The sequence below is a fragment of the Pezoporus flaviventris genome, unplaced genomic scaffold (genome assembly GCF_033815535.1).
Source record: "Pezoporus flaviventris isolate CSIRO_AGI_PZ_B2104156 unplaced genomic scaffold, CSIRO_AGI_Pfla_v1 ptg000006l, whole genome shotgun sequence".
Classification (NCBI taxonomy): domain Eukaryota; kingdom Metazoa; phylum Chordata; class Aves; order Psittaciformes; family Psittacidae; genus Pezoporus; species Pezoporus flaviventris.
The window spans coordinates 14,520,788-14,547,188 of record NW_026892554.1 but is presented as its reverse complement, the minus strand read 5'-3'; the positions used below and the strand labels follow the sequence as shown (position 1 = coordinate 14,547,188).

Sequence of the window (26,401 nt, the reverse complement as noted above, 5' to 3'; positions counted from 1 at the left end):
ATGCTATAGAAAACAAGAGAAGGAGCTTTTGTGAATTAATTATTGATCACAAAATTAAAATACATGAATGCCCCACCCCAAGCTCAGGAATATATGACCAGTTTTCACAGTGAAGTTACCAATGTGTTTTCCCCACTTCCCCCAAAAAATGTACTCAGCCCAGTGTTCTTAAACATTTACATGAATAAATCAAAAAGACTGGGTAAACAAAGACATAGCAAAGTTTGCTGATCACAAAAAGCCATTCTAAAATAACCCTTACTAAAGTTAGTGCAGAATTGCAAAGCAAGTTCTTCATGCAATTGGTAATAAAACAGCAGACAGTCTGGTGTAAATGAGTACAAAATGAATGCAGTAAAAAATAACTCAATGTCATAACAATGTGGTAACAACTGTACAATGTAACAAAAATTTCTACATAGTTTTTGAAACATCAGAGCTAGGTGATGGTCAAAGTATCAAGACTTAATACTTTCATTCTCTGTTCCTTTCTTGCTTATTACTAGGTCATGCAGAAATTGATGGTATACCCTCATCTCGACTAGTACAAGTACTCATAAGCACCCTAAATTTTGGGTTATTCAGAAAAAGCAGAAAAATTCAGAGAACAGGACCAAGAACTAACCACAGGTTAGGAGAAGTTACTATTCAAGCAAAGATCAATAGATTGTGATTCTTCAATTTGGTTGAGGAGAGACACAGAAGCGCCATGTAAAATAAAGATGTTTGTTTAAACAAAACAAAATTAAGCACATCAGTAATAACCAATCATTACTATTTGGAACACAGGAACATGGTAGAAATCAGTGAAATCACTGATCAGCATGCTTAAGACAAAAACATAAATATTTTTGCCAAGAAACACTTGTAATTATTGCCAAAACTGTATGCAAAGTCAGAAAAATAAAAATAAAAATAAAAAAACTTGCAGAGAACAATTCCACCAACAGCTTTAAGAACAATGTCCAAACAGTCAGCTTTGCCCAGGAAACCTCCTAAGCCCCCAAGTACTGCATGTCTCAGGAGAGTATGACAGTAAAGATGGCAAAATATTTGACCTATACTCACACTCTTTCTTAAGCATCACTGCTGGACACAATCAGACCATCTATACTGACCTGAACAGACCTTCAGCAAGAGCTGGGAAAGGAACATCTCTTTTAGCCAGTCTTCCACCATTTCATTTAATTAGCTTTAACAGGTTTGTACTTAACTATCACCAAATTCCAATTCTATTTAATTGGAAATTGCTTATCTTTATGTGCCTTTGGAAATTCCAGCCAATACTGTGACAACAATTTAAATTCTTCAATCGTTTGGTCCATGTATTATGAACTTTAAAGAAAAACCCCAGTAGCAGGCTGCAGGCAGATTTAAAAATAAATTACCACACTCCAGATAAAAAGAAGAAACGTTACCTCTTGAGGTTTCAACTTTTCTATGTCTGTGGAGAGGTCTGAGCTTTTTCCATGAAGACTGCCATTTTCCTGTGAACAGGCAAGCAGTAAGAACAATTAGGACAAGAATATCATTCTATATTGAAATTATGGGAAAAAAGCACTGAATTTTCAAGTTGAACATGTAAAACAATTATAACTTACTTAGACTCCGTACGTTAACCACAAGGAATAACATAGGAATGTAGAAGGCTAAGTGTATCACGTGCCCTGCCTCCTGAGAAAATCTGATCTATATTCTTACAATACAGACCCACACACTCATTTCAGCTTTTCCCCAAAGTCATCCGATCTGGCAGCACATGAAGTAGCAAAACTTACTCAAAATTCTGAGGTAGGAGTGCAAAGCATTTCATTAGTTGAAAGAAAATCAAAAAATAAAGACCATACATCTTACCTCAAATTTATGCACGTGAACTTCATTTAGACTGGTAAATGAAGTCCAGTGCTTTTTCAGCAATTTCAATGCAGAAGAGAATTTCCTTTGTTCTACTTTTTTGCAAAAGAACATGGCCATGGGATGAATTAAATTTCTGCCTCTTAAGCATTACCAATTCTGTACACAGACTCAATGTATTTCTAGTGTTCATGACTTCTGGGGAAAACACTGGAATGGAGTTTTCCTGTGAAAGGAATTCAGGTTTCTTCAAAATAAAACTGTTGTCATTTAAACAATATCCCAGACAACCATTCTTTATTGCTTCCTGCAAGGCCTCTAAAGAAAATTGCTGTGTTGGTTTTTTTTCAATCCCATCAAATTTGTAAGTGTATTGAAGGCCTGGGCAAAGATGATATTCATCAGCCAAACTCTCTGAATTCCTTTGGATAGCCACTTCACATTGATGCTGCATAATATCAGTCCTGACCCTGTGGGATAGGACTTACTCCTCACCACAGGAAGACAATATCCTACATAAAAGAAGGAGATGCACATGTTTTGTAATCTTAAAGCCCAGCACCAGAGGCTGATGCCTCCTAAGACAACCCAACCACACTGGTGTCTCAGGAAAACCTAAACCTAGCAGCAGCCACTACCTGGTCAGTGATCCCATCAGGAACTGCTGCCAAACAGATCAGAACCTTCAAGGACTGTGAGCCAATGGCTCAGAGTGAAACTGACGCTATGGAGAAATTCCATGGGCAGTCTAATCTAATATAAGGCTTGCTCTTGGATTTATCTCATTTAGCAGGTTTTCCAAAAAGAAAATTAATGTACAAAGACACTTGTGGAGATACTCAACTTATAATAACTTTTCACTAGAATTTAGGACTATTGGGGTACTGTCCCCTATCATTTCTGATGCCTTTTGATGAGGGTTTTTTTTTTTTTGCTTAAGTGAAGAAAACTCTACAACTCCAGGAAGAAATCACTTTTTTTTTCTATAAAAAGAGAAGGCAAAGAACACAAAACACTGTTTTGGGAGACAGAAGGAAGAAGTGAACCTTATTATTTCACTTTTAGTTTATGAATCGAGAGAGTTTTCATGCAAGTATTTGGCTTTCTCTCTAAATTTTATATTGATGCACACAAAGCTATACTATAATTAAATTCAGCCACAAATACAAGTAGGGAAATAAATCTACATGTCAGATTTTCAAAGTCTGTAACTTTCTGGAAAAAAAAAAAAAAAAAAAAAATCAGACAGCATTAACTACCAATTGTCTAAAATTAAACATAATTTATAATGTATTTAGTTTGAATTAAGAAAGACTTATTGAAACTGTATGCTCCAGTTTAAACAAAAATGAACATATTTGCTTTCAAAAAAATCCTGTAACCATCACAAGCTGTAAATAATTGGTGCTTCAGAATGAACTCTCAGCATCCTCTCAAATTACTAGCATGTAAGAGAAAAAACTCTGAACTTAGCAGAGGAACAAATGCTTCAATAATATTCTGGGGATAGATTCCATGAACTCTTAACAATATAGTTTGGTTAGAATCCAACTGGCTTTAGCTGAAACTGTGCTATCATAAATTATGATTCCGCAAGAACTGTTTGCTGGGAGGTAATTCCTCCCCCCATCTCACCCTGTCCCACCCCCACCACCCCTTTTTTTCATATATACTATATTAAGTTCAAGTTACACAGACACACACCTGACCGTGTAAGAATTTAAGATCTATTTTTCCAGAAGTCTTCCATAGGGCTCAAGGCAAACCTACATTTACATTTGCTTTTCTTAATAATACACCCCAAATAGCAACAACCTCTTCTATAGTTCTAACTTCTGTTAGAGCACTAACATCTGCTTTTATTACCAGCTTTAGGGTATAATGGTATAGTTGGTGGAGGGTTCAGCTCTTGACCAGTGTTTGAATTTCTTAGACATAATCTTCTGTTATGCAAACACCTCCCCACACACATACACAAAAACATCACCAACCCAAAAACAAACAAAAAAAAAAAAGCCCAACCAAACCCAAACAATAAGAACACACCCAGCACCCTGACTTCACAATATTGGAATGTTAGCTGGCTGATCCTCTAACAAGAAAAGTGATTAATATAGTTAATAAATTACAAGCTCAAAATCATGTTAGGTCATCTTAATTTATGACTGATTTAAACTGATCAGCAACATCATAAATGAGTGTCAAAACACCAAATAATGTGACTTACTTAAAGCTGCGTAATAAGATTCCAGTTCAAATGTAGAAAAAGCATCTAAAGGCTCATCAAATTACACAGGATGTTTTCAAACAATGCTTACTTTCTATGTTTCACAGAAATATTTCCACCAACCATAAAGGTCTCCTATCTTTTTATTATAATTTATTTACCAAGACCAATGGAAAAATGAGGACTTCACGATAAAATCTTCCTAATGCTTTCTTCCAAAGTCAGAAAGCAGCTTTAACAATACCCAGTGAGCTGGTCAAGATCTTGCATACCATCCATTTTATTCCACAGCAAAAGAAAGCTGCAAAAGAGCTAACACAGCTTTCTGGCTCACAAGTACTGAAATCACAACAGATTATTTAGACTAGGCCCATCAGTTCTGCTGTGCATTTCTAATAATTCATTCATCAGGTACTTAGCTCACTGGCTTTTTCAGGGAGTAGCTATTCATAAAAAGAAAATTGAGAATATGAAAGGGAATGTGATTTACAAGGGAGAAAGCTTGCTTTTGACCAGTGAGTTGTTCTTTTAAAAGGCAGTATTATTTTAGGATATTTAGATACTATCAAAAACCTTTAGCTCAATAAGCAGGATGGATGAGGCTGGAATGGGAACAGAAGAAAGGTATTTAAAGAGAAAAGCTGCTCTCTGACATGACAAACACACCCTATAGCTGGCTAATGATAATGGAAAATGTTCCCTACGCTTTGCAAATAAACACACCTGAGTAAGTACTGACTTATATTTTCATTTTCCGACCACAAGGTAAATAAAACAGATATTCATCATTCAAGTATACAGTTATCTCTTTTCATAAATTCTTAACCTTTATAATTTTTAGCCTTAGAAATCTGAATCACTATAGCAGCATATCAAAGTCAGAGTCTCTAAAAGATGCTAATCTGTCATTTAAAGGATCTTATACTGCCAAATCATTTGCTGATTTTCACCACACATTTCCATATACTTTGCCTATGTATTATTATATGGAAACCTTACCCTTGAAGATTCATACGAAGGGCTTGGCTGACCACTTGTTCCCCAGGATGTGGCACCTGTTCGCTCATCCATACCTAGCAATAAAAAGAAAAATACAGGCCTGTTAGAAAAGACAGCAAAAGCATAATGTACTCTGATGCAGCCTGAAAACAAATTCATCCACTTCCATATATTTAAAGCGGTATTTCTAAAAGCAAAACTTAAGATGAACAGTTTCCTTGTTAATGAAGCTGGCTACAAAGCAACCTACTCATTTGGACACCTGCAGCTGCTGAAAACAGGAGCATAAAAAGTCAAGATGATTTGCCAATCTACAGTGTCTGCCCTACCCAATCCGTAAGAAATTAGCATCAATAACAAAACAAGCACAGCGACGTTAGCGTGGCTTTCTGCACAGCCTGATTTATCCTTCATCTTAAGCAGCAAGTATTGCAGCACATACTGTGAAACGTATCCTTGTTATCAAATTTTTGCTCTCATGACTTGTCTAAGTATTGTAATATGTGCAAAATTATTTCCCCTGCTTGTTCTTTATGCGACATGCAAGATATTTTAGCATAAGGGAGGAGAAATCAAGACAGACTGGTTATATTTCAATGGCTTAAAAAAACAGGCCCAACCACCACAGATACTCATGGTGTCTGCCCTCATAAAACAGGAATCTGTAACGGTTCTTTTAGAATCGGTTCCCTTTATGCAAATCCAGCTTACAGCTCAAAAGAGAATGGGGAACGAAAAATAGGGAGTTCTTTAGACTCTGTATCAGAATAAATATCCCCTGTATATACACATATAATTTATACCCCGTGTTTTAGCCAACAATTACAAACACTGTTGCCAAAAATTTCTCTAATTACTTTCTATTAAAATAGGTCAAACCATCTTTAAACCACATTCCAAAACAACTGACTGCAAAAGTATCTGAATTCCTGTAACCAATTCATACAGGATAAGGTTACTATTCTAGTAATCAAGTTCCTGATTATCTGTGTCACAAGGTATTTTTAACAGGAAGGAGCACTTCCATCCTAAATTGCAGACTTCCACATGCTTTGGCCTACACAAACAACTCATTATTTCCCTGTCACTCAAACTCATAAGGAGTTTTGATATAAAGCATAAATTCTTTATGTGATATATAGTATAAAGTATTTATAAAGCTCTATAAAGTAATGATTTATAAATAAGAACAAAGTGTCACAATTTATACGTAACAACTGAGTGCAAGTTACTCCATCTATGATCCCTAAACCCTAATTTTATACTGAATCTATAAAACTTTCATACATGCCTCTCAGACTGGCCACGCTACAAAATAAAATGCAAGGAAACAGTGTAAATAACTACCTGTGGAGTAACAGGATGCTAATATTTTTCTGTTTATGAAGTTTTCTTCATGAAATTCTAATAATTTTTTCTTTATGTGTTTTTCGAAGCTACAAAATACTGTCTTGACAAAGCCTGCAGAAGGCTTGTTAAGCAGAGTGCACAGCACAATCACCCAGGTGAAAGCTACAGACACCTTCTGTGTACTGCAGGAAAGATCCTCACGGCTGGAAATGCAAAACCACCACTACATTGAGCCAGCAGATCGTGGAAGTTCACTGCTTTGCAGCTGACAGCACTGTTGTTGTTTCATTGTAACTGGTCCAGGAGCTGAGTAAAAAGTCGTGGCTGGCACTGACAAAGGCAAAAGTAATCTTTTGGCACAACTGACTCTTTTCTGACAGAAACAACAGCGCTACTAATCCAGTGATCATCGTAACAAGTCTGCCAGTGCTTTAGTTTCAAAAGAGACAATATAGTGGAGGGAGGAAGAAAAATATCTTCCTGCAAGACAAAGTGTTTGGGAAAGTCTAAAACACAGTACATTATACCAACCCCTTTAGGAAATACGTCAGCAGATAATGGGTATGCAAGGAGTGTTTAGATGCATGACCCCTGACCAGTAAACCGTTATAATTCAAAAATTTGAGTTAGTGGGGCATAGGGACCCATGTTAAAATTCTGCTAAACCAGCACATGTATAGCTAAAAATTCTCATAATTCTAAATTTGAATTATGCAAATTAATTTTTTAAAGAAATTGCTCTAAACCAAAATATAACAGTTTAAGATAGGGAGGAAAACTGATTTCTAAATAGTGCCCAGAACTGGTTCTCTAAAAAAGCTCAGTACGGTTAGCTGGAGTACTGAGCAGTACCAACACACTTCCTATTCCTGCCAGGTGTCTTTCTCCTCCTCCTCAGGCAGCGTTTTTTCTTCTTCTACATGCACCAAACAGGCTTGCATCTAGACCCACCCTTTAATCAGAATTTGCACACAAGGCACACACATTCACATTTTAGAAGCTCCTTGAAGGCTATGAGGAAGAATTTCACTGCGTACAGAACACGAACACTCTGACTTCCCGCTGCGTGACATCTGGATTTGACTTGGAACAAAGCTGCTGCTGCCCTCAGTACCCATCTACATACCACACGCCAAACGAGGAGAACTGGCCAGCAACCCTCAACCAGGACATTAGATACATATCTACAGTGATGTTCAAGGAACCTGTCCTGGTTGGTACACTAATGTATTTTCCAGTGATGACACATGAAAAACAATCAAAGGCTGCAAGAGACAAAGACCCAGAAAAAAACTCTTAACAGGCTGGGCACAAACAAACATCACACACTTTAATGCAGCCAAAGGTAGCTCTACAGGAATGCACTAGGACCATAAAATACACATTCCAGATGGGAAGAGAGCCGGGAACACTCACTAAGAAACAACACAGGGGTCAGCTCTGGTAAGAAATTCAATAGTCTCAAAGCAAAAAAAAAGGGTCAAAGGGTTAAAGCATTTTCCTGAGAAATGCAAAACAGAATTGAGGAACTAGGGGAATCATCGCCTTCATATAACCCCTTCCACAAGGAAATGTGGTGTCCAATTCCAGTATCCACCAATTCCTCACGGATGTTAAAGGGCACAGGAAAGCTGTAAGAGCAGAGCACTGAAAACCATGCTGCACACGGAAAGGCTGCAATATCTCAACCTGTTTAGCAATGCAAAGAAGGGGGAAATACAATGACTGTATGTTATAAACACAGATACATGCAGTCAGGTAGACAAAAGTATAATGAGGTTCTAACCCCACTTCCTTTTTCCTGTAGGCAGGCATTGAGAATGGAAAGCAACTGAAATGGCTCAAGCTGATTTCACAATTCTCAGTCAAAACAGGCTACTTGTACAGCAGATAGGCCACAGTTTAACTAGGGGTAATTCAGTATGCTTGATCTCTGCTCGAGCAGACATAGCTGGCAGCCTGTGGCTGGTCTGGTTTACACAGCACCTCCAATGCAGTCCCTGCTGCTGTGCCAGGGAGGGCCGGCAGGACACTGCCCCTGCCCTTGGCCAGCCCTGCAGACAGAGAACAGCCCCAGCCTGGGACCCCAGCCAGGCTGCAGGAAAGGCTGCGTGCTCCTCACTCACCTTGGGAGGGCCAGGGCAGTCACGAGGGTGCTTTCTGACTTTATACACTGAACTCTAAAAAGGCTTTGCTTATGTCACTTTAAAAGATGGCACTGTGAGCATTTCGAGCTCTTCTAGAAGAAGAGCTGAAGAAACCTGTTGCCTCATTACTTCTATGTATGCATTCATTCTGAAAAAACAGGTCCAAACTTTTATCTAATAAAGAAATTGGATCTTACAATCAAACTGAAATGAAAGTTGTTGTTCATGCTCGTATAAGACAAAGACAACCATATTTAAAACTTATTTCAAGAGACACAGGCTCTCATGTCCGTGTAAACAAGATAGGGTTACCATCTGCTATGATCTTGATCAAATAAATGATTTGACAAAAAAAATCACATTGTAGATTGTATACAAGGTACTCAAGGTATGAGTTTCTATCTTTCATAGCTTCTTTATCCAATTTTGTTTCAGAGTAATAATATTCCTTTAGATAAGATTCAACAACTGAAATCAATTGCAAAAAAACCAAGAGCACAAACCATAACAACATTGATTGTATTTTGCATCTTAGACACCCAAACAAATCAATCTACAATTAGACTCTATATTGTAAAAGGTCTATTGTGAAGTATGATACAACTTATTACCTAAAATTTTATTTCAGGTCTAGACTTTCCAGTAAGGGGATGTAAAAAGAATTATTTGATGGAGAAATACCACTTCAATTAAAAAAATTTAAATTTCAATAGGTTAAGACTATTTCTCAGCCTCTTCATCTTGCTTCCAAATAGAAAATATTTCTCACTTTATATTACACTTAATACTTTTAGTAACATAATGATTTCCATTCTAAAATAGTAGTTGAAATTTGCAAATCAGATAAACTAGTACAGAAAAGATAAAAGTTCCACACATATATTACCAGGAAAGGGGCAGGGAAGACAGGGGACAGTGCTCAAAAACAAAGGCAGCTTGACAATAGATGTCATGTGGTGGGCTTAAAATATACAAAGCTAAGGACATTAATCAAATTGAGAAGAGAAATGAAACCCAGGCAACCTATCAACAGTCTAACCACTGAAGTGCCATTGGGATAAATTCAGATGCAACATTATAATTAGGTAAAAGGCAAACCACTTCAATTTCTAACTATATAAATAGAGGGCTTTCTCTCCAGCCACCCCCAAAGGAAAGGCAAGAGGAAGTACTTCAAGCAAGGGCGGGGGGCCGAAAGGGGAAGAAAGAGATTTAATCTCAATCCATAGTGCTTCTTGGACAATGTAACAATTGCCTTACAGCATATGGATGTGAAGTCTGGATCAAAATGGAAAGTTCCTCCCAGAAAAAGAACTTCTTAGAAGCACCAGTGGCAGTGTCTCTTTTTTAGACCTTTTGCCCCAGAGAAGATTAATGGAAGTGCAATGGATATGTCACAAACACTGTCTTGAGTCAGAGTTGGCTGGTACAAACTCTGGACTCCACAATTCCTTCAGGAAACTTCCTGAGATACTTTTATTCAATTGCATGATGCTGCTTCCTCTCCTCCCTGTATTAAGCCCCAGGGTTGCAGATCAAATACTTACTCCATTGGGTGGTCTAAAAGTGAGATTTCTCCTGGGCCTAACCATTCCTTTCAACATCCTTCCCCACCTGCCCAGTCAGGTTTATAACCATGAGAATTGAGGTTGTTAACTACCAAGCTCTAATGGCAGACATTTAAAAGCTCAATGAAGCGCTGCAGGGATTGAAGCCACCCTGAGGAGGCATCAGTTATCTCAATTATTACCCATAAAACATTGGCTTCCATTTGAATATTTTTCTTTGTAAAGATCAGTTTGTAAGAACTGTCTGAAATATCAACAGAGATTCTTATTAGTAGTAAATAAATTAATCTGTATTTTTGAAACACTGTTTATCCTGGAGAATCCCAGAGCACGATTATCTGACATAGCAAAGAATAAACATCCGCTATGGCAGTTATTGTGGAAATTATTTTCAGAATAGGCAATAAGATATGCTATACAAAGTTAATTTCTATCCCCAGAATAAGCAATCACAATTAAAACTTCAGCAGAACAAGATTATTCAAATGGGAGAAATGTACATCAAGTACACATCTTGCCTGAGTAACAGCAAAAACAGACCAAAATTAGCATTGACAGGTGTTAAAAATTAGCTGGATCCTAAAATGTATCAGCAAATTGCATTAACTCTTTATGGAAAGCTTTTTAAAGCCTGTATTTCATACAGAAAATTATTTGCAAGAATAATAAAACTTTGGGGTGTACACTTGGAAGAACTTTTTCTAATACAACAGAATACTTACACTGTATAAGGACAGAACAAAATGGGAAAAAAATCATGCTGTTTCAGGAAAACTGATGAAAGCTTTAATTTACTTTAACAGTGTCTAACATGAAAAGTCAGTACTGCTAACAGAGTTCCTGTATAACTGCAAAGTATGTTTTAGATTTGTTTCCACTCATAACCTAAATATAATTTGCTATTTAAAAAAAAAAAGGCCATTACTACTTAATTTCAGAAACAATCCTATTCATTTCTTGTAATAAGGCCCATGTATTCTGTAAGAACATTAGGTTATTAATTCCTGTAATAGCAGTGCTCTTACAGAAATGTCAGAAGTAACCTGCTTCTCTTTCCTCTTATTCTGTTTCCCAGACTCTAAATCACATCACCAAACACAGCAAGTGACCTGGTATGACCTGGACACTTTAAATACAATACAGTCTGCTCAAAAATAACACTGGAACCGGCTTTTCCCACCCAAACTGTACTAAACCAGAAAACTGCATACTGCTACACTAAACCTCCCAGAAAAAGTACATCAGGTACAGCTCAAAGAAGAGAGCATATTTACAATACTGTATGTAATAAGCTCTATGCAATATATTATTTGTGTGTGTTTATTCAGACAGTTCAAGCACAATTAATGATGAAAATATAAAATCAAGCATCTAAATAAGTTTTTAAAAAAGTTTCCCTGTATAAATACAAGCTTTAACATTCTTGGGGGGGAGGTGGGGGAAGGAAACCCAACACCTAAAATGCTTATGTTCATGTATATTATATTTACATGTGTGCAGATACAGTATAAATTGAAACCTCTCTGGTTACAGATGTGAATTCAACAAACCAGCTTAGAGATCCAGCCTTCAGCAGGGATACAAGCCAGAGCTTTTCTTCATATGTGAACACACACACGGTTAAACTGCTATTAAATTGCATCATGCTGCTTTTTCGCCCCTCTGTGCTGAACCATGAAGTATCAGACTGAAGAGCTGTAACACGCAAGTCTCAGCTTTACGATATTAGCTGCCATAATAATCCATTCAACTGGCAAATTTTCCTGTGGTTACTTCAGTTATGACTCAACAGCTTTATATAACCATACACTTTACTACACATATATTTATGCATATTTTTATTTATATGTAAAACAAACCAAGGCCAGTGTCACAAGACTGAAAACACCAGGCCAAAAATACTCAAATATAGCCCCACAGTCAACAGCCACTGTTACCAACCATATCACAACGGTACAGAAAACGGCCAATTCAGGCACCAGAACACAATACAGCCCAAGTTACACAGTGTAACTGAGGCACTCATCTTCATGAGCAAAGAAAATACTGCAAGTGTAACAGCTTTTCTAACAACGTGTCTAAAAACATTAACAAAAAGTGCTTTCAGACATTTACTGCATCCAGCAAACTCTGACCCTCTTGAAAACAAATTCCAAGATCAACCTGTGAGCATCCCTTCATAGTGTTGATGACTGTCATGTACATGTACGATTAAATTCATCCAATTATAACAAATTAAAAGTACTTGTTGATATTTAGATTATCACTAATGCATTAATTAACACTCAAACCCTTTAAGGAAAAAAAGACCCTCTGATATACCAAGCAGTTGGGGTATGTGGGAGGGTGCGTGTGTGTGTGTGTGTGTGTGTGTGTGTGTTAAGGGAGAGAGAGAAGAAGGGGAAAGGAACAGAAACGATACATTTGTGAGAAACATCATGAACTTTGTTTTTCTGAGTTCATGTAGGTGAACCAGAGGAGAAATAAAGTATCACACAAAAACCTTCCATCCTAGTGAGCCTTGATTTTGAGCTTAAAGTATAATGGCAATATACAATGCAGTATAGACAAGGAAATGCAAATGCCATATTTAAATTTCTATGATTGGAAACAAAGATATTTACAGATATGCAGTCAAGATCACAGAAGTCTGATCTTCAAAAGATCTAGACCAAGCCATTTCCTCAAAGTATGTGAAAGAAAGCCTATACTTTGCTAATGCACACAGTATCCCTGTATCTGATTTTTGGCTACCCTACGCTACTGAAATCTAACATCTATCTATTAACAGCAGCACAGCATCCCAGCATCTCACAGTAAAACATCAATACGCTAACATCTGATGTTTATTGTGAAAGAAAACTTGTCAAAGACAAAAGTAGTTTAAAAGATTTTCACGTTTACCCAACCCTAACCCTGATTTTTCCCCACCACTGCCCTCCTGGTTTATCTTTAAGAGAAGATTTCTTACGATTACTTGCTCAAAAGAGTACAGAGTTCTTAAGAGAATTCTGGCTCTTTCAATTCATCTGGGAAAAGTGTCCATTATATGAACATGTCAGCATCAGACATCATCTTTTTAACTCCAAACCAAAGTTTATCTGGTCAGTATTTAAACAGGGAAGAACGCCTAATGGATAAATGCAAGCACAGCACATTTGTTCAGTTAAGCTGGAGATGTGGTAGGCCAGCTCTATGCTATATGTGAAAAAACAACAGAATAAATATAGCAAATATTGACTTAGGAAATTATGACAACCTGGAGCACTTATCTTGCTCTTCTGGGGTTTTTGTTGGTTTTGGTGTTTTTTTTCTTTAAAAAAAAAAAAAAAAAAAATCAAGAAGAAAGCCTCCATACTTCTTCATTTTCATCCAAGAAAGAAGTGTTTTGCGAGATTAGGGTTTTACCATTTGCCCTACAGCACAACAACATGGCCTGCTGGTTTGTCCAAGGGAAGATAGCACCTATTCCCTCAGTAAAAGCCCCACCTAAAGCAAAATGTGTGTTCTTCCATTATTGGGGGGGGGGAATAAAACATTTAAACTATTAACAACTTTCAAGAAGCCTCTTTATCTGCATTTACACAGTCAAGAATTTGAGCTGATGGAAGTTAACATTAGCCTGCAGAGTCAATGACCACTTTTTCCAGGATGCATTGTGCACTAACTGATGCTTCCCCTTCTTAAGCTGGCTGGAACATAATAAAGCTCTTGCCAGATACTCCTTTAGCAGAGGTCCAAAACCAACAGTTCTCAGTAATTCCATTACTTCCAAAAGCCATAAGCAGAATCCAGTCTGAACAAACGATGGTGACCTGGCACAGCCTGTGCTGCCAGCAAGGCCCTCAGACACCTTAAAAAAAAAAAAAACAAAACAAAACACAACAAGCCCAAACAAACAAAAAGCCCCAAGAATCCTTCCAACCTCTTCCCTCAACACTGAAACAGTTCTTCCAACCACTTCTGTGACAGAGATTTTATTGGTATTTTTGAGCCTCATTCTCAAAGTAAGAAAACATGACATTCTCTGTCAAAGGAGAGAAATCTGCCTTTAAATTTCCCAGATACCATTACATCTGCCCAAGTGTTTGCTGAATCAAACTCCTTGCTGCCTGGGTTGTTAGCTGCTTTCTGAGTCAGGCAGGCAGGTTTGTGTTGACAGCTCCCTTAATGTGAGTGGCAGTAAATGACGGTGTGCCCACAATGCTGGAAAGCTGATATGATTCAGTTCAGTCTCTTACATCAACAAACGAGGTGGAACGAAGATTGCTGCCTGATGTTAATGGGCCTTGCACTAATACACAGCGGTACTGCAGCAACTGAGATGCCTGACAGAGCCTAGTTTACCCTCCATCCCCCAAAAAAGTGTTTATGTTCATTAGGATTTCCCACTCCTTATTTAAAAGAAAGGCTACTCCTTCCACTGAACCAAGGTGTCTTACCACACCTCACTGATGTATTAAGTTGCCCAACACCTGTATTCACCAGTTTCTTCCTTCATAGCCAAACGGTATTAACCTACTTATTTCCATTGCACTTCAGGATCATGTGCATTTTATCATTCTTCTGCTAGTATATCCATGTTGCCACAGCTGGTAAGTTTGAAAGGATTACCTTCCAACAACAAAATTATACCTTTAGATAATTTAGTCAGTGATGCAGAAGTAACAACTCTAGAGTAGACAAGGCCCCCTGTTCAGCACTGTGGTATTTAAATACTGAAAAATAATGACAACAGTTTAACACTGCTGATTTAGCAGAGGGACCCAACTATTTCTAAAAGAACTTAAAGCACTACCCTCACTAACTTAAAAAAAAAAGGCTCTGGGTCTGGTGGAAATGAGTCCAGAAATACCTACATTCGATAGCAAAGATGTCGAGATTTCTCCAACTTCTTAACCAAAAGACAAGATTTTTTTTCCTCCTGTTTGAAGACTTCACTACCCTTCCTTATATTTCTTCTGCTAGCCTTTCATTTAATACTCCACACTCTGGCTGGACTGAGTAACATTTCTCCTTGGCTTAAATCCGAAATATCACACTTTTTATATAAATGTGAGTTTTCAATGCTTTTCTTGTAACAAGTGTTACATGAGCTAAAGCACTTTTAATAAAATACACTTAGAAACCATACACACTTCAGAAGCAGAACTTTGATGGAAAAGTTAGAACTGGATTTTATATTCAAGTATCTCCATTTTAAATTGCCTTCGTTCTTTAACGACCTTACGGCTGGAACTGGCATACCTGTTGCTGTTGAAGAGCATTTTTTAAATGAAGGCAAGTTGCACTTGGAATAAATAAACAAAAAATCTGCTCCTGCTTCTCAAAGTATGCTGTTACAGTAGTTCTGTAGGTTATAGCTAGAAAATGCTGAAAGCTAATGAAATAAGGGAGACTCTTTCTGTGGTGAAAAGCACCCTTACCTGGTAATTATTCTTTCTACAATAATAATACACCATTAAACAATTCCAAATATTAACTTGAATAGTCTGTAGACAAAAAGCAAGTAGCAATCAATAACTGGCTGGTTGGGGTATTTTTTTAATTCCTTCTCCCAGGATGTTTTGAAAGTCTCTCCTTCTAACAAAAGCATTAAATAGTCTCACAACTTCATTTCTATAAAACTTAGACCTTAAAATTCAGAAGGTTTCTAGTGAAATTTCATTGGGACACAGAAACGAATGATTTTAGATTAGAATTAGAAGCAATACCGTAAGTTTAATATTACAGGTGAGTAAGAACAAGAAGCGGATGGAAGGATACAAAGACTCTCCAGCAGTTCCCTATCACTGCAGGGAGCTGGTCCCTGCCAGCACAGCATCCAGCACATTGGCTAACACGTAAGCTACAGCACTACAACACTTCCTCATACGAAGTAAGCTTTTAAACAGTCAAGCAACATTTCCCAACTCCTCAGAAGGGATTTTGATGCAGGAACCATTGCCAGACAACAGCTCATGAGTCAAGTTTTATGTATGCAAACATAAGCCTATCTTACTAAGGGCTGGCTGCCACCCCAAAGGAGGCCACCCTGCTTCCCTTAACACTTTGCTGTCCCCATTGCCCATAGCAAGGCTTTTGTGTCTTCCTCCCTCATACGAGCACCATTGTTTTGCAAGGTCCTGCAGTAAACCCATTCTGGAAGAAACTAGCAAAAACCAGAACCATAAAAACAACCCCTGCTGGTTTCTGGCCAGATGAGCTCACAGAAATATTTCACTACTGGGGCAGAACATGACCAGCACTGGCAGAAAGGAAGGGGAGAGCACAAAAATCAGACAAGGCCAGTCAGAGTCACAGTCACATGAAGGGCCAGAGAAGCCAGCCCACCACTTCCCAAGCAATCACTAGCTCTGAGACTGGCAATACTCTAGAAACATGGTGATCTCTTTGGGGAAGAGAGAGGAGACATCACTATGTGGTAATGCACAAAATCCTGCAGTCTACTTTGGAGCTCTACTGACTTTATTGGACCATTGATACTACATGAGTGAGAGAAAGAACAGAATAATTGCATCTTTTAATTACAACAAAGACCAACATGCTTCATAAAAATCTTAAAGCTATCAAATCTGTTCAGTGTTAGGGTAGAAACAGGTTACCAGAAGTTCAACAGTGCCACAACACTCACACACAGTATCATTCACTTGCTAGAATTTCAGCCAAAATTTAAAGGAAGAGTAAATTACTTGAAACTAAATGGCAACAAACCCCAAGATTTTTCCTCCCCTGTTTCTTCTGTAATTAAAAAGACAAAAAGTAGGACTCTTTAAAAATTTCTAAGTACACTTTGAATTCTAGCCAAAACAAGTCTACAGTTCCATGTGCCAAATAAGTTGATTCTATAAATTACTATAGCACATTTTCTCTTTTGTATTTTAGAATCTCAAGCACTGCCAAAACAAGCCAATTTAAACCTCGCCTCTCTGGGTGGTGACTTGAAGTTTAAGTTTTGTTGGCCTTAAATCCAGCATTTGGCTCTCTTTCTGTTACTGCTTTTAGCTCTAGCAACAGCTTTCAGACTTTGCTTCACTTTGTACTTTACTTTTTCATACTCCGACACAATGAAATTTGTGTAAGTGCCCAGCTTTGCTCAGCCACTAAAAATAAAATGTTACCCTTTATAAGGATTATCAAATAATTGAGACACTCTTCACATTCTGTTGAATATGTAAAGTAACAAAAAATGAAAAAACAGTTTCTGCCTTTTTGAAAGGGACAACTATGACTCAGTACCTGGGAAAAAAATCTTATATTCCAGTCACAAAGAATATTATTACCCTTCAATGTACTATCACTTAAGTGTTTTGCAGATCACACTGTGTGGAACGGTAATAAGGCACCAAAATCTCTCTTCATATCCCTATTTGTACACAAAGTATTACTGACTATGGTTCAGATGAAAAAATATCAACCCTCCCTTCAAGACGGAGAGCATTCTGAAGATTCACACATATAACAGGACAACAATAAACACCACATACAGCTCCACAGTATGCGTTCACATGGACTAAAAATGCAGAACATACTCCTTTAGAAAAGGATGGCCCTCATAATGTTAAGAAAATTAGGAATATTGGTAAACTGAACTGCATTGAAGCTGAAATCAAACAAATGTGGTATGCTCACATAACTGAAGGGCTACAGTAGATGAAGTTCATGTCCTTTTGTGCCCATTCCACAGACCCCAACAGCCAAACCAACACATGAGTACTTCACTGAACTTTCACAAATGATGTGAAAGTCCAGTGAATCTAACAAATACATGTTAACACAGGATGTATATGAATCAAATGTAAAAATTCAAGCACAAGGAGCTCCAGTCCATTGTAATACACTGTGCGTATCTAAAGATGTAAAATTTGTATTTAGAGGGTCACACAAAAGCAGGAATCATATACATCACTCAGGTGCATATATGTAATTTCAACTTTAAAAATCTCTGTATGTCATCAATTACAGTATCACCTTCACATGAAGTAATATGGACTGTTGTTAGGATTTTATTCCTTGTTTGGCTTTTCTTTTTTAAAAAAGCAATAAATAAATCTGAAGCTACCTCCTTTGATGTTTTCAAGTTCACTGCTGAATTTTTAAACAGAGGCCTAACTTGCCTTGAGTAACATATATATTCTTAACCAATTATCAAGAAACCGTAACACTGTATACACTTGAGCCCTTAATATCTCTTTAGCCGAGTTTTCATTTTCCTAAAGGACTCAGAGTGTATCATTACCTTAATCTACTAGGAAGAAACAAGAGAAAATGAAAACCAAAACCAAACCACCCACTACCTATGAAATATTACATAAAAAGAAAACAATAACAGACAAGAAAATCTACACCTGCTGTTATTAAAAAAAGGTTCAAAGTGAACACAAACTTCACACATGGTCCTCTTAAGATCTGTGAAGCCTCTAAGTTATCCAAGGACTTCTTATGTTTTTAAGTCTTAAATATCTAATACACCCTATTAATAGAAAATATCAATTGAACATAGGTTAACCCTTTCATTGTAAAATCGGAGCTTAGCAGTTTACAAAAGATTCTAAAAATTACAAGAGAAGCTAAGCCACTTCATCTAACTTCCCATTAAGAATAAAATACCTTTGAAGCTAAAATTCTAGACTTGCTGCACTTGATCATATCCAGAGTAATGGCATCCATAATGCTAGCTACAGACAATTAATAGAAGAATCTGATGTGGCACCTGCTTTAATTTAGAGTTGCACTTAACACCTTTTATATTGAAATCCAATTACATCTCCGTCATACCCACATCCCTCATTCTAACACAAAGTTTACAAGATTTTGTTAAATCATTATAATAAAGTTTCTGCTGAAAAAAAAAAATGTATGAATTATAGAAGGGAACACACGTATTTCAAACAGGTCTCGACATTTGGCCTAAGGAAAATACTGACTACAACAGTGTCATCATGTGCATACCACCTTTTACACATGAAATCCACTCAAGCCTTTTTTAAAAGAGCTCCAAAATTAGACGTCTGGAACTACAGCAATCTTCAGGCTGTTCAGCTTCCAGACCACAGCCAGTTCATAGCAGGGCTGATTAGCTCAATCACAGCACCTCGTTAAAAGCAGCCAAGAGCTCCAAACTGAATCTAAATCACATCAAGCAACTCAAAGCACAGGCAAAAGTACTTTACCCTCAAAGCATCAAGGATACTAAAATAAAAAAGGATGGATAACCTGCACAAGTTCATGAGTTAATTAAAACCCCATGATACATAATGTTTCCACAGACAGCACATATATCAACAACAAAAAATAGTATTGAGAACAAGCCTAGAAATCAACTTCATGAACACTCTTAAATTATGGAATACTTCAAAGTTTAATGTTCTGTTTGAACTTAGTAGTTGCAAATATGGATATAGGACAAAAAGAGTTACAAGGGGTGGGAGGCAATATGCTATTGATCAGAGATTGGGGGAAATCACAGCTAGTAGCTCTGGCTAGGTCTTTACTAGCTCTTTCTTTGTCCCTTGATGTTGTCAGCCTCATTGGAAAGGAAAAACTAATCTGTAGGACTTATTTTATTTACTTTTAAAATGCAACAGAGGTAAATCAAGGCCACCAGCAGCCTAAAAGAGGAAGAACAAACCACCTGCAGAGGTCAGTATTCTAAAAGCACGTCAGTAAAAATTAAACAAAATATATCAAATTCTCTATTTAGGAGGAACATTTTACTATGCCTATTGAATAATGGTAACCTAATGCACCTACACACATGCATGTATTCTTCTCTGTTCTTTGGACAAATAGCACAGAACTAATTTTGCTCTGATCAACACAATGTGGAAGAAGAAAAACAAAATTCTTGAACTGGTTCATCACAGGGATAATACCTGAATAACTGCTTAGTGAATTTAATGTCAAGAATTTTGTTTTCCTAAGCAAGTCTCTATATAATATTAAATATTATATAGAATGTATGTATTCTATAGAGAATATTCTATATATATGAGAGAGATGGCACTATAAAGTCTACTTTGAAATTTACATATAAAGTTTTCATACTAAAATCAAACAGTAAAATTACTTCTCAGACAACAGAATTTTGCTCAGCTCATACCACAAAACGTATATGCTACAGTAAAAGGTTGTTCTGGGAGACTGAGAAATACTCACACAGTTCAAAAATTTTACATACTCACCATGCAACAAGTAAAATATCTTTTATTAGATCATGAAAAGGAGTTAAAATATAGAAGAATGCATTAATATGCTCTACAGTGAAAAGGATCACGAGAAATCTTACCATTGCGTCTTTTCTCTGAAAGTGTATGACACGCACCAGACAAGATACCACATTTAATCAAAGCTTTCTACTGATTTCTGCAGGAAATTTTACTTTAAGTTATGAAATTGAAAAGGAAAGGTACACAGTTATTACAGTCTTTCCCACGAAAAAGATAGTTGCAACAACAACAAATCTAATGAACCTTCAGCAATAACATTAATGCCTAATTCACATACAAAACTTTGGTTTGAAATTCAGAAAGTTTTCAGAACGGTGACATTAGGCATCAACGCTATAAGGCAGGAGAAAGTCACCATCATACCTGCTTCACAAGGAGGACACAGAAACAGTATTTTTTCTGAAAAGGGTCAATATGAACAGCTTGGATTTAAACAAAAGTGTTTTTCATCCTGCACCAATGACTCATTGGTTTTTAAATTTATTTTTCTTATGTTTGTTTACCATTGTGTTTGGTCTTTTGGACATGCTGTAGAGGATTATTTTTTTCCTGATTTCCAGTCCTTCCCTTTGGGAAACAATTTTTTCTCCAAGGTTCTCCAAGTTTCCATCCGCTTCAATACACATCCAGTTCCTGTATTTGCACCTGGCTGTCAGTTACAGAAACAATTCAGTCTCCAGACAATCACTTATGTGATGGGTTAGCAGCAATGGTCAACAGGTTGATCTGACAAAGCGTTTGTTTAGAAACCTGCTTCTGCCACATCACAGTCTTGGCTCTTTGAATTTTTTTTGCATCAAAAACAAGGAATCCATCTACTGATCTAGAACACTCATGTTATCCAATTACACAGACAAAGCAAGCCAAAAGTTCTTTGAATAACATGACCTTTGAGAAATCCTATCAGCAGAACTCCCTGAATCAAGGACCTCAGCACACTTCAGCCTATTTAAGCAGCCAAAGTGTGAAACAATTAATTGACTGTATGATCAGAATATTAAATATCTCACACTGTCCATGTTCAAAGTGAAGCTACTGAACAACAGAGGAACTACTTCAGAGTAAAACTTTTTTGCTGACTACCCCTAGGACCAATACCAGCAACATCCTCAGTTCTGTGCCAAGCTACACCCTATGCTCAATTGTCTACTAACTGAGCATAGTTTGGAAAAAACACTGTTATAGTCTGGCAAACATGATCTTTCACTATCACTGCCAGAACCACTTTATGTGATGATTGAGACTCTCTACAACCTCGCTATCATCATCTAGTTTTTAGGAAACACTGAAGTACTCTGCCATTTATGAGAGTGTTAGGTGCAGTTATTAAAAATCTTACTTGAACTTTTATTTCATAGAAGGGTGTCTTCTGCAAGTCTTCAACCAAAAAATAGTTGCTGTAAAAGTCACTGTGCTACAAACACCACAAACCTCAAACAGAAGGTGTAATTCCTCGTCAACACACTTCCACTGCATACCCACATCTGCACTACGTGGTAGCAAAAGCAGACAGAAAGAATCTATGAAAGTCTGAAATGGTTCCACAGTCCAGAAAATAAGTATACATGTGTGTGTATAAATAAATATAAAAATAAACTTACAACCAACTAAATCACTATTTCCTTTAGTTATTCCAGTTCAAGAATACTGGGTAAAACCAGAAAGAAAAAAAAAAAACACTAAAATCCAACCTAGGACAGAGACTGACAGCTTTCAGTGCACTTGGCCTTGAACATTTCCAGGGATGGGGCATCAAAAGCTTCTCTACACTAGCCAGCCTGAGACAGGAACAATCCTAACCAGCTACAGCCCAGTCTGAAATGACATTTAATACCTGTCGCCTTTGACTGAGACATGCTAGGAGATTATAGCGAACATGCTATAAAAAAGCACTGAGCTTTCTTATAAACTACAAAGTTATTACATGCCTCTATATGAGGTGTTTTTTTACATGGACCTTTTATTGTGAATGGATGCATGCACCGATTGGTATGATAATAATTGCTTTTTATATGATATTCACTGTAGCATATGTACTGGAAAAGATACACTCAATAAAATACATAAAACCAGTCAGTAAAGACTGGACAGGTCTTTAAGCAACCTCTGTCTAGTGGAAGGTATCCCTGTTTGTAGCACGGGGCCGGAACTGGGTGATCTTTAAGGTCCCTCCCAACCCAAACTATTCTGTGATTCTACATTAGTCTACACCAATGGATACAAGTTTACCTACAAACTAGAAACTATCTTTGCTGTATCTGTATCATTTTAGTACAATCTTAAATATTTGCATGGAAAACTTTTTCAATCAGTGTATTAGGTTTCTAGTTCTCTCTTGCATCTACCACACCCGTCTTTGGGAGTAAAGATGGGAAAAGAACTACTTCACCAGATGGTTTTTCCATATTAACAAAGGTCCTAACTATATTCAGAAAGGAAAAAAAAATGTTTTGTTAAAGACTGCTGAAACAAAAATGAGAATAAAAAGACGCAGGAAAAAAAAATGGCTGCAAAACAAGCGAGAGGAGTCCTAAGGATTCAGGGAGTAAGATGGGTCAGGAGGGAGAATAATTAAGTAAAGGACAAGGAAAAATAAAGATGAGTATAAACAAAGTTTAAACCTTTAAGAGCACCAAATAAAGTATTTTCTACTAATCAGCGTATGTCCACACACATGCACACGCAGCTCCCTGACCTCTCCTCCTCCTGAGTAACTCCATGGTAACCTCTCAGTTGAACACCCCTGCCTTTGAGCGAGCAGGCATGTGGCACACAACCAACCTCCAGCAGGCAGGGCTCCCCACGTGCTCCCAGCCCTCAGCTATGCCACCAGGTGAGAGCTGCTGCACCAGTGCTGGGCTTCCTCCAGGCTGAAGCATGGGGAAGTCAGCCTCCTCCTGTATTACTTAAGCAAGACTTTTTTGGGATGGCAAAGTGGGAAGGCGATGTACAGCACCACCTTGAATAGATTTGGCTTTAAAAATAAAAAGCACCACAAACAAATCCCCACACACAACTTCTGCCTACACTGTAACCAAGAGCAAAAGGAAAGGAAAATTAGAGCATGTATTACTAAGATAGATTGTTAAGAAAAGACAATCCTTTCCCATAGCATGCTCCATTTTATCATCCAGGTGCTGTAACAGTATCCATCTGCTACTGAAATGGAGTTATGCTACAAAAGATCAGATAACAGTAACAGGCAACATTGGACTATTAATGCCACAACCTCACAAAGTATTTAAGCATGATACTGACTTTGTAAGATTTAAGATACCAGCACACTCGCAACTGCCCATCCTTTTATAAGACATTAGCACACTGGTACTAAATGGTTGGATTAATAGATTATAAGGGAGTAACACCATAAATTAATTCTGATACATCTCAAAGTTGCTGAAAAAGAGGAGAGAAAAGGAAAGAAATAAAGAAAAAGGAAGAGATCAGCATTCTAGAAGTATCCCTGGGGGAAAGCAGCAGCCGATCACGGCACACATTACCTCTGCCCCTTGTTCATCCATCTGCTGCACCCCAAGGAATGCCACAGGGGAAGCAAACATGTGGAGCACAGCTAATAACAGCAATTCTGTCCATATTAGAAACTAATTATCACCCTTTCCTATCAGGATCAGTGCTTCCAGAATTATAAGCAATTTACCCTACTAAATGCAGTCTAGAATTTAACACTCAATAACTCAATAGCTTTTTTTAAAAAAAAAAATGCTGATTTGGACCTGTATATAATACAAATTTTATTTCCTTTCCTTTCTGTACAACCTGTTCCCTTGCACCTGAAGATTTAAACTTTGGGAGGTTTTGTGGTTTTTTCAGTGACGGGCTGAAGAGAGAGGAACTCTGCTTTAACGCAATCCTGTGCATTTTAACTCTCGGCTCAAAATTGCACAATAGCTGTGATTAAGTTCAAGTAAATCTAAGAAAAAAAGACAAACATCAGATTTGTATTGGTTTAGCAATCTTCTGGAAACAACCAGCATGAAATCCCACTGCTCCTTACCAAATATATTACTTCTCATTAGACACACAGACTACAAAACTACAAAATGAGATAAAAAGCTGTGAATAGCATTTTCTATACTAACCTTGCAAATAGAAATCTGAGTTTTCCCTTGGTCTGTTTTCATTCTACCAAACTGAAAATTAAGAACTTGGAGAATTGCTGAGATTCCTCTGCATTAAGCTGCTCTATGAGAAAGTAGTAATTTTACTTCAAAATAATCAAGAAAAATTCGTTTTGCTGTAGTTAACATTACCTATTTGAGGCACTGCTTCTGCACACAAGTGGTGCAAATGGTCTACAGCACAACCCAAAGAAACGGGGAACACTAAGGAAAATCATACTATGAGTGCCACAACCTGAATAAAGAGCATCAGGCAGGGATCAAAACAGTACTTCTCTCCCAAGGACCTTAATTTCTATTTGTTTTCAATCCATCCACTCCTGGAGCCAAGTACTTCTTTAGCCCTCACAACCCCTAGTTCTATATCATAGCCCACCAAGACCAAAGTACTCTCTTCCAAATTCCCTCCAAGCCCCTCTTGGTTAGCCAGCAGGTGCCACTTTTTTGGAAAGACAAGGTCAACAGCTCCCTAAGGATTTGAGCAAAACGCCTCCTTGAGCGAGCAGCCTGGGATTTGAACTCTGGTCTGCTTGCTTGAGACTGCACATGCTGGCTCAACGCCTTGAGGTAGCAATGTCAAGAACTGTTAAAGAAGGATTTACAGAGATGCCTCAAAGATGTAAGTGGAAAGCATTCTAATGAAAATCACCAAACTGATTCCTTTGTATCCCTGAAGAACAGATATTACCTTAGAAAACATTTTCAGATGGAAATGAAACAGTCCCCAAAATACTTAATTCAAACGTAAATAGAACTTAAGAGTCAGATGCTAAAGAACTGTAAATACACAGCATAGCACTACTTTCTGTAGATGACCAAATGTTATACTAGCATACATTCAAACTACTTCTAAAGCTTTTTTAAAAACAAAAATAGTTGCGATTGTATTTATGATCAACTACATCCTTCAACATGAAGGGATACAAAGAACAAACTAATGCAAAACGCCAGCAACTTGGCTTAATAAGATTACAGTACATTAAAAGGTGCTCATAAGCATTTTCTATAAATGAAATGTAAAGCCTGATGACTACATACGATCCGGAAGACCAACCTAAGCTCATAATGAAGGTGTGACAAAGCTTAGTACCTAACACACCAACAGAAATGGTGTGGTTTTGAGGTAGCTCAAAATTCTACACCAATTTTAAGGCAGCCATGTTCTCAGTTCTCAAAATGACAGCGCATTTACACTGCAATAGCACGTGGCTGGAAAAACTAAACCATGTGTCAAAAACCCTTAAAGAAATTAATAATAAAATATGCATATTTAACTCCGTACTAAACAGTTTCTAGAATGCAATGAAAAAGGGATATTATGGTCTTTTATGGGCAAAGCAAATCGGCAGACTAAATAAATCTCAAGAACTGTATCCATTAATTCATTAAGTAATAGCAGTGAAAAGGGGGGGGGGGGGGAATAAATCAAAACCCAACACCCCTGCATTCGTCACACATGCCCTCTACCAGTACACAGCATAAAGTACTACAGTGAATCAATAAGTATCAGGCAAATTTGGTTTTGTTTCATCACCTTTGCAATTTTGAGCGTGTTTAACCCCACGCCTACCACATACATACACAGCTATTCTTATATCATCATCTGCACCCCTCAAGAAAACAATCCTACAGAAGATCATCTAGACTAGTAAGGACACCAATTTGCCAAGAGATCTGACAGCAGCAAAGATAAACAGCATATAGACTGTCCTACCAACATTCTACTTACTTATCTCTCTTAGGTTGATTCAATAACTAAATTTACATTAAAATACTTGTACAACTGTACTTCTGTTTACCATAAGCACTGTGTTCTTTCATGTATCAGTGTGAATCATTCCCATGCTTAGGAAGGAAAAAAAAAACATGAAACAAACAAAAACCCAAT

The 26,401-nt window shown here is 37.4% G+C and overlaps 1 protein-coding gene across 12 annotated transcripts in view; it reads right to left on the bottom strand.

Annotated features, from left to right (window-relative positions):
• TCF12 (transcription factor 12) overlaps positions 1–26,401 on the bottom strand; it is a 169,599-nt gene that overhangs the window by 116,058 nt on the left and 27,140 nt on the right. For all 12 annotated transcript variants that reach the window (XM_061447042.1, XM_061447046.1, XM_061447045.1 and 9 more), the window contains 2 exons: positions 5,081–5,154; positions 1,419–1,487 (listed from right to left, as the gene is read on the bottom strand). In XM_061447042.1, the coding sequence (XP_061303026.1) occupies positions 1,419–1,487; positions 5,081–5,154 (143 nt within the window). The remainder of the gene's footprint in view (positions 1–1,418; positions 1,488–5,080; positions 5,155–26,401) is intronic.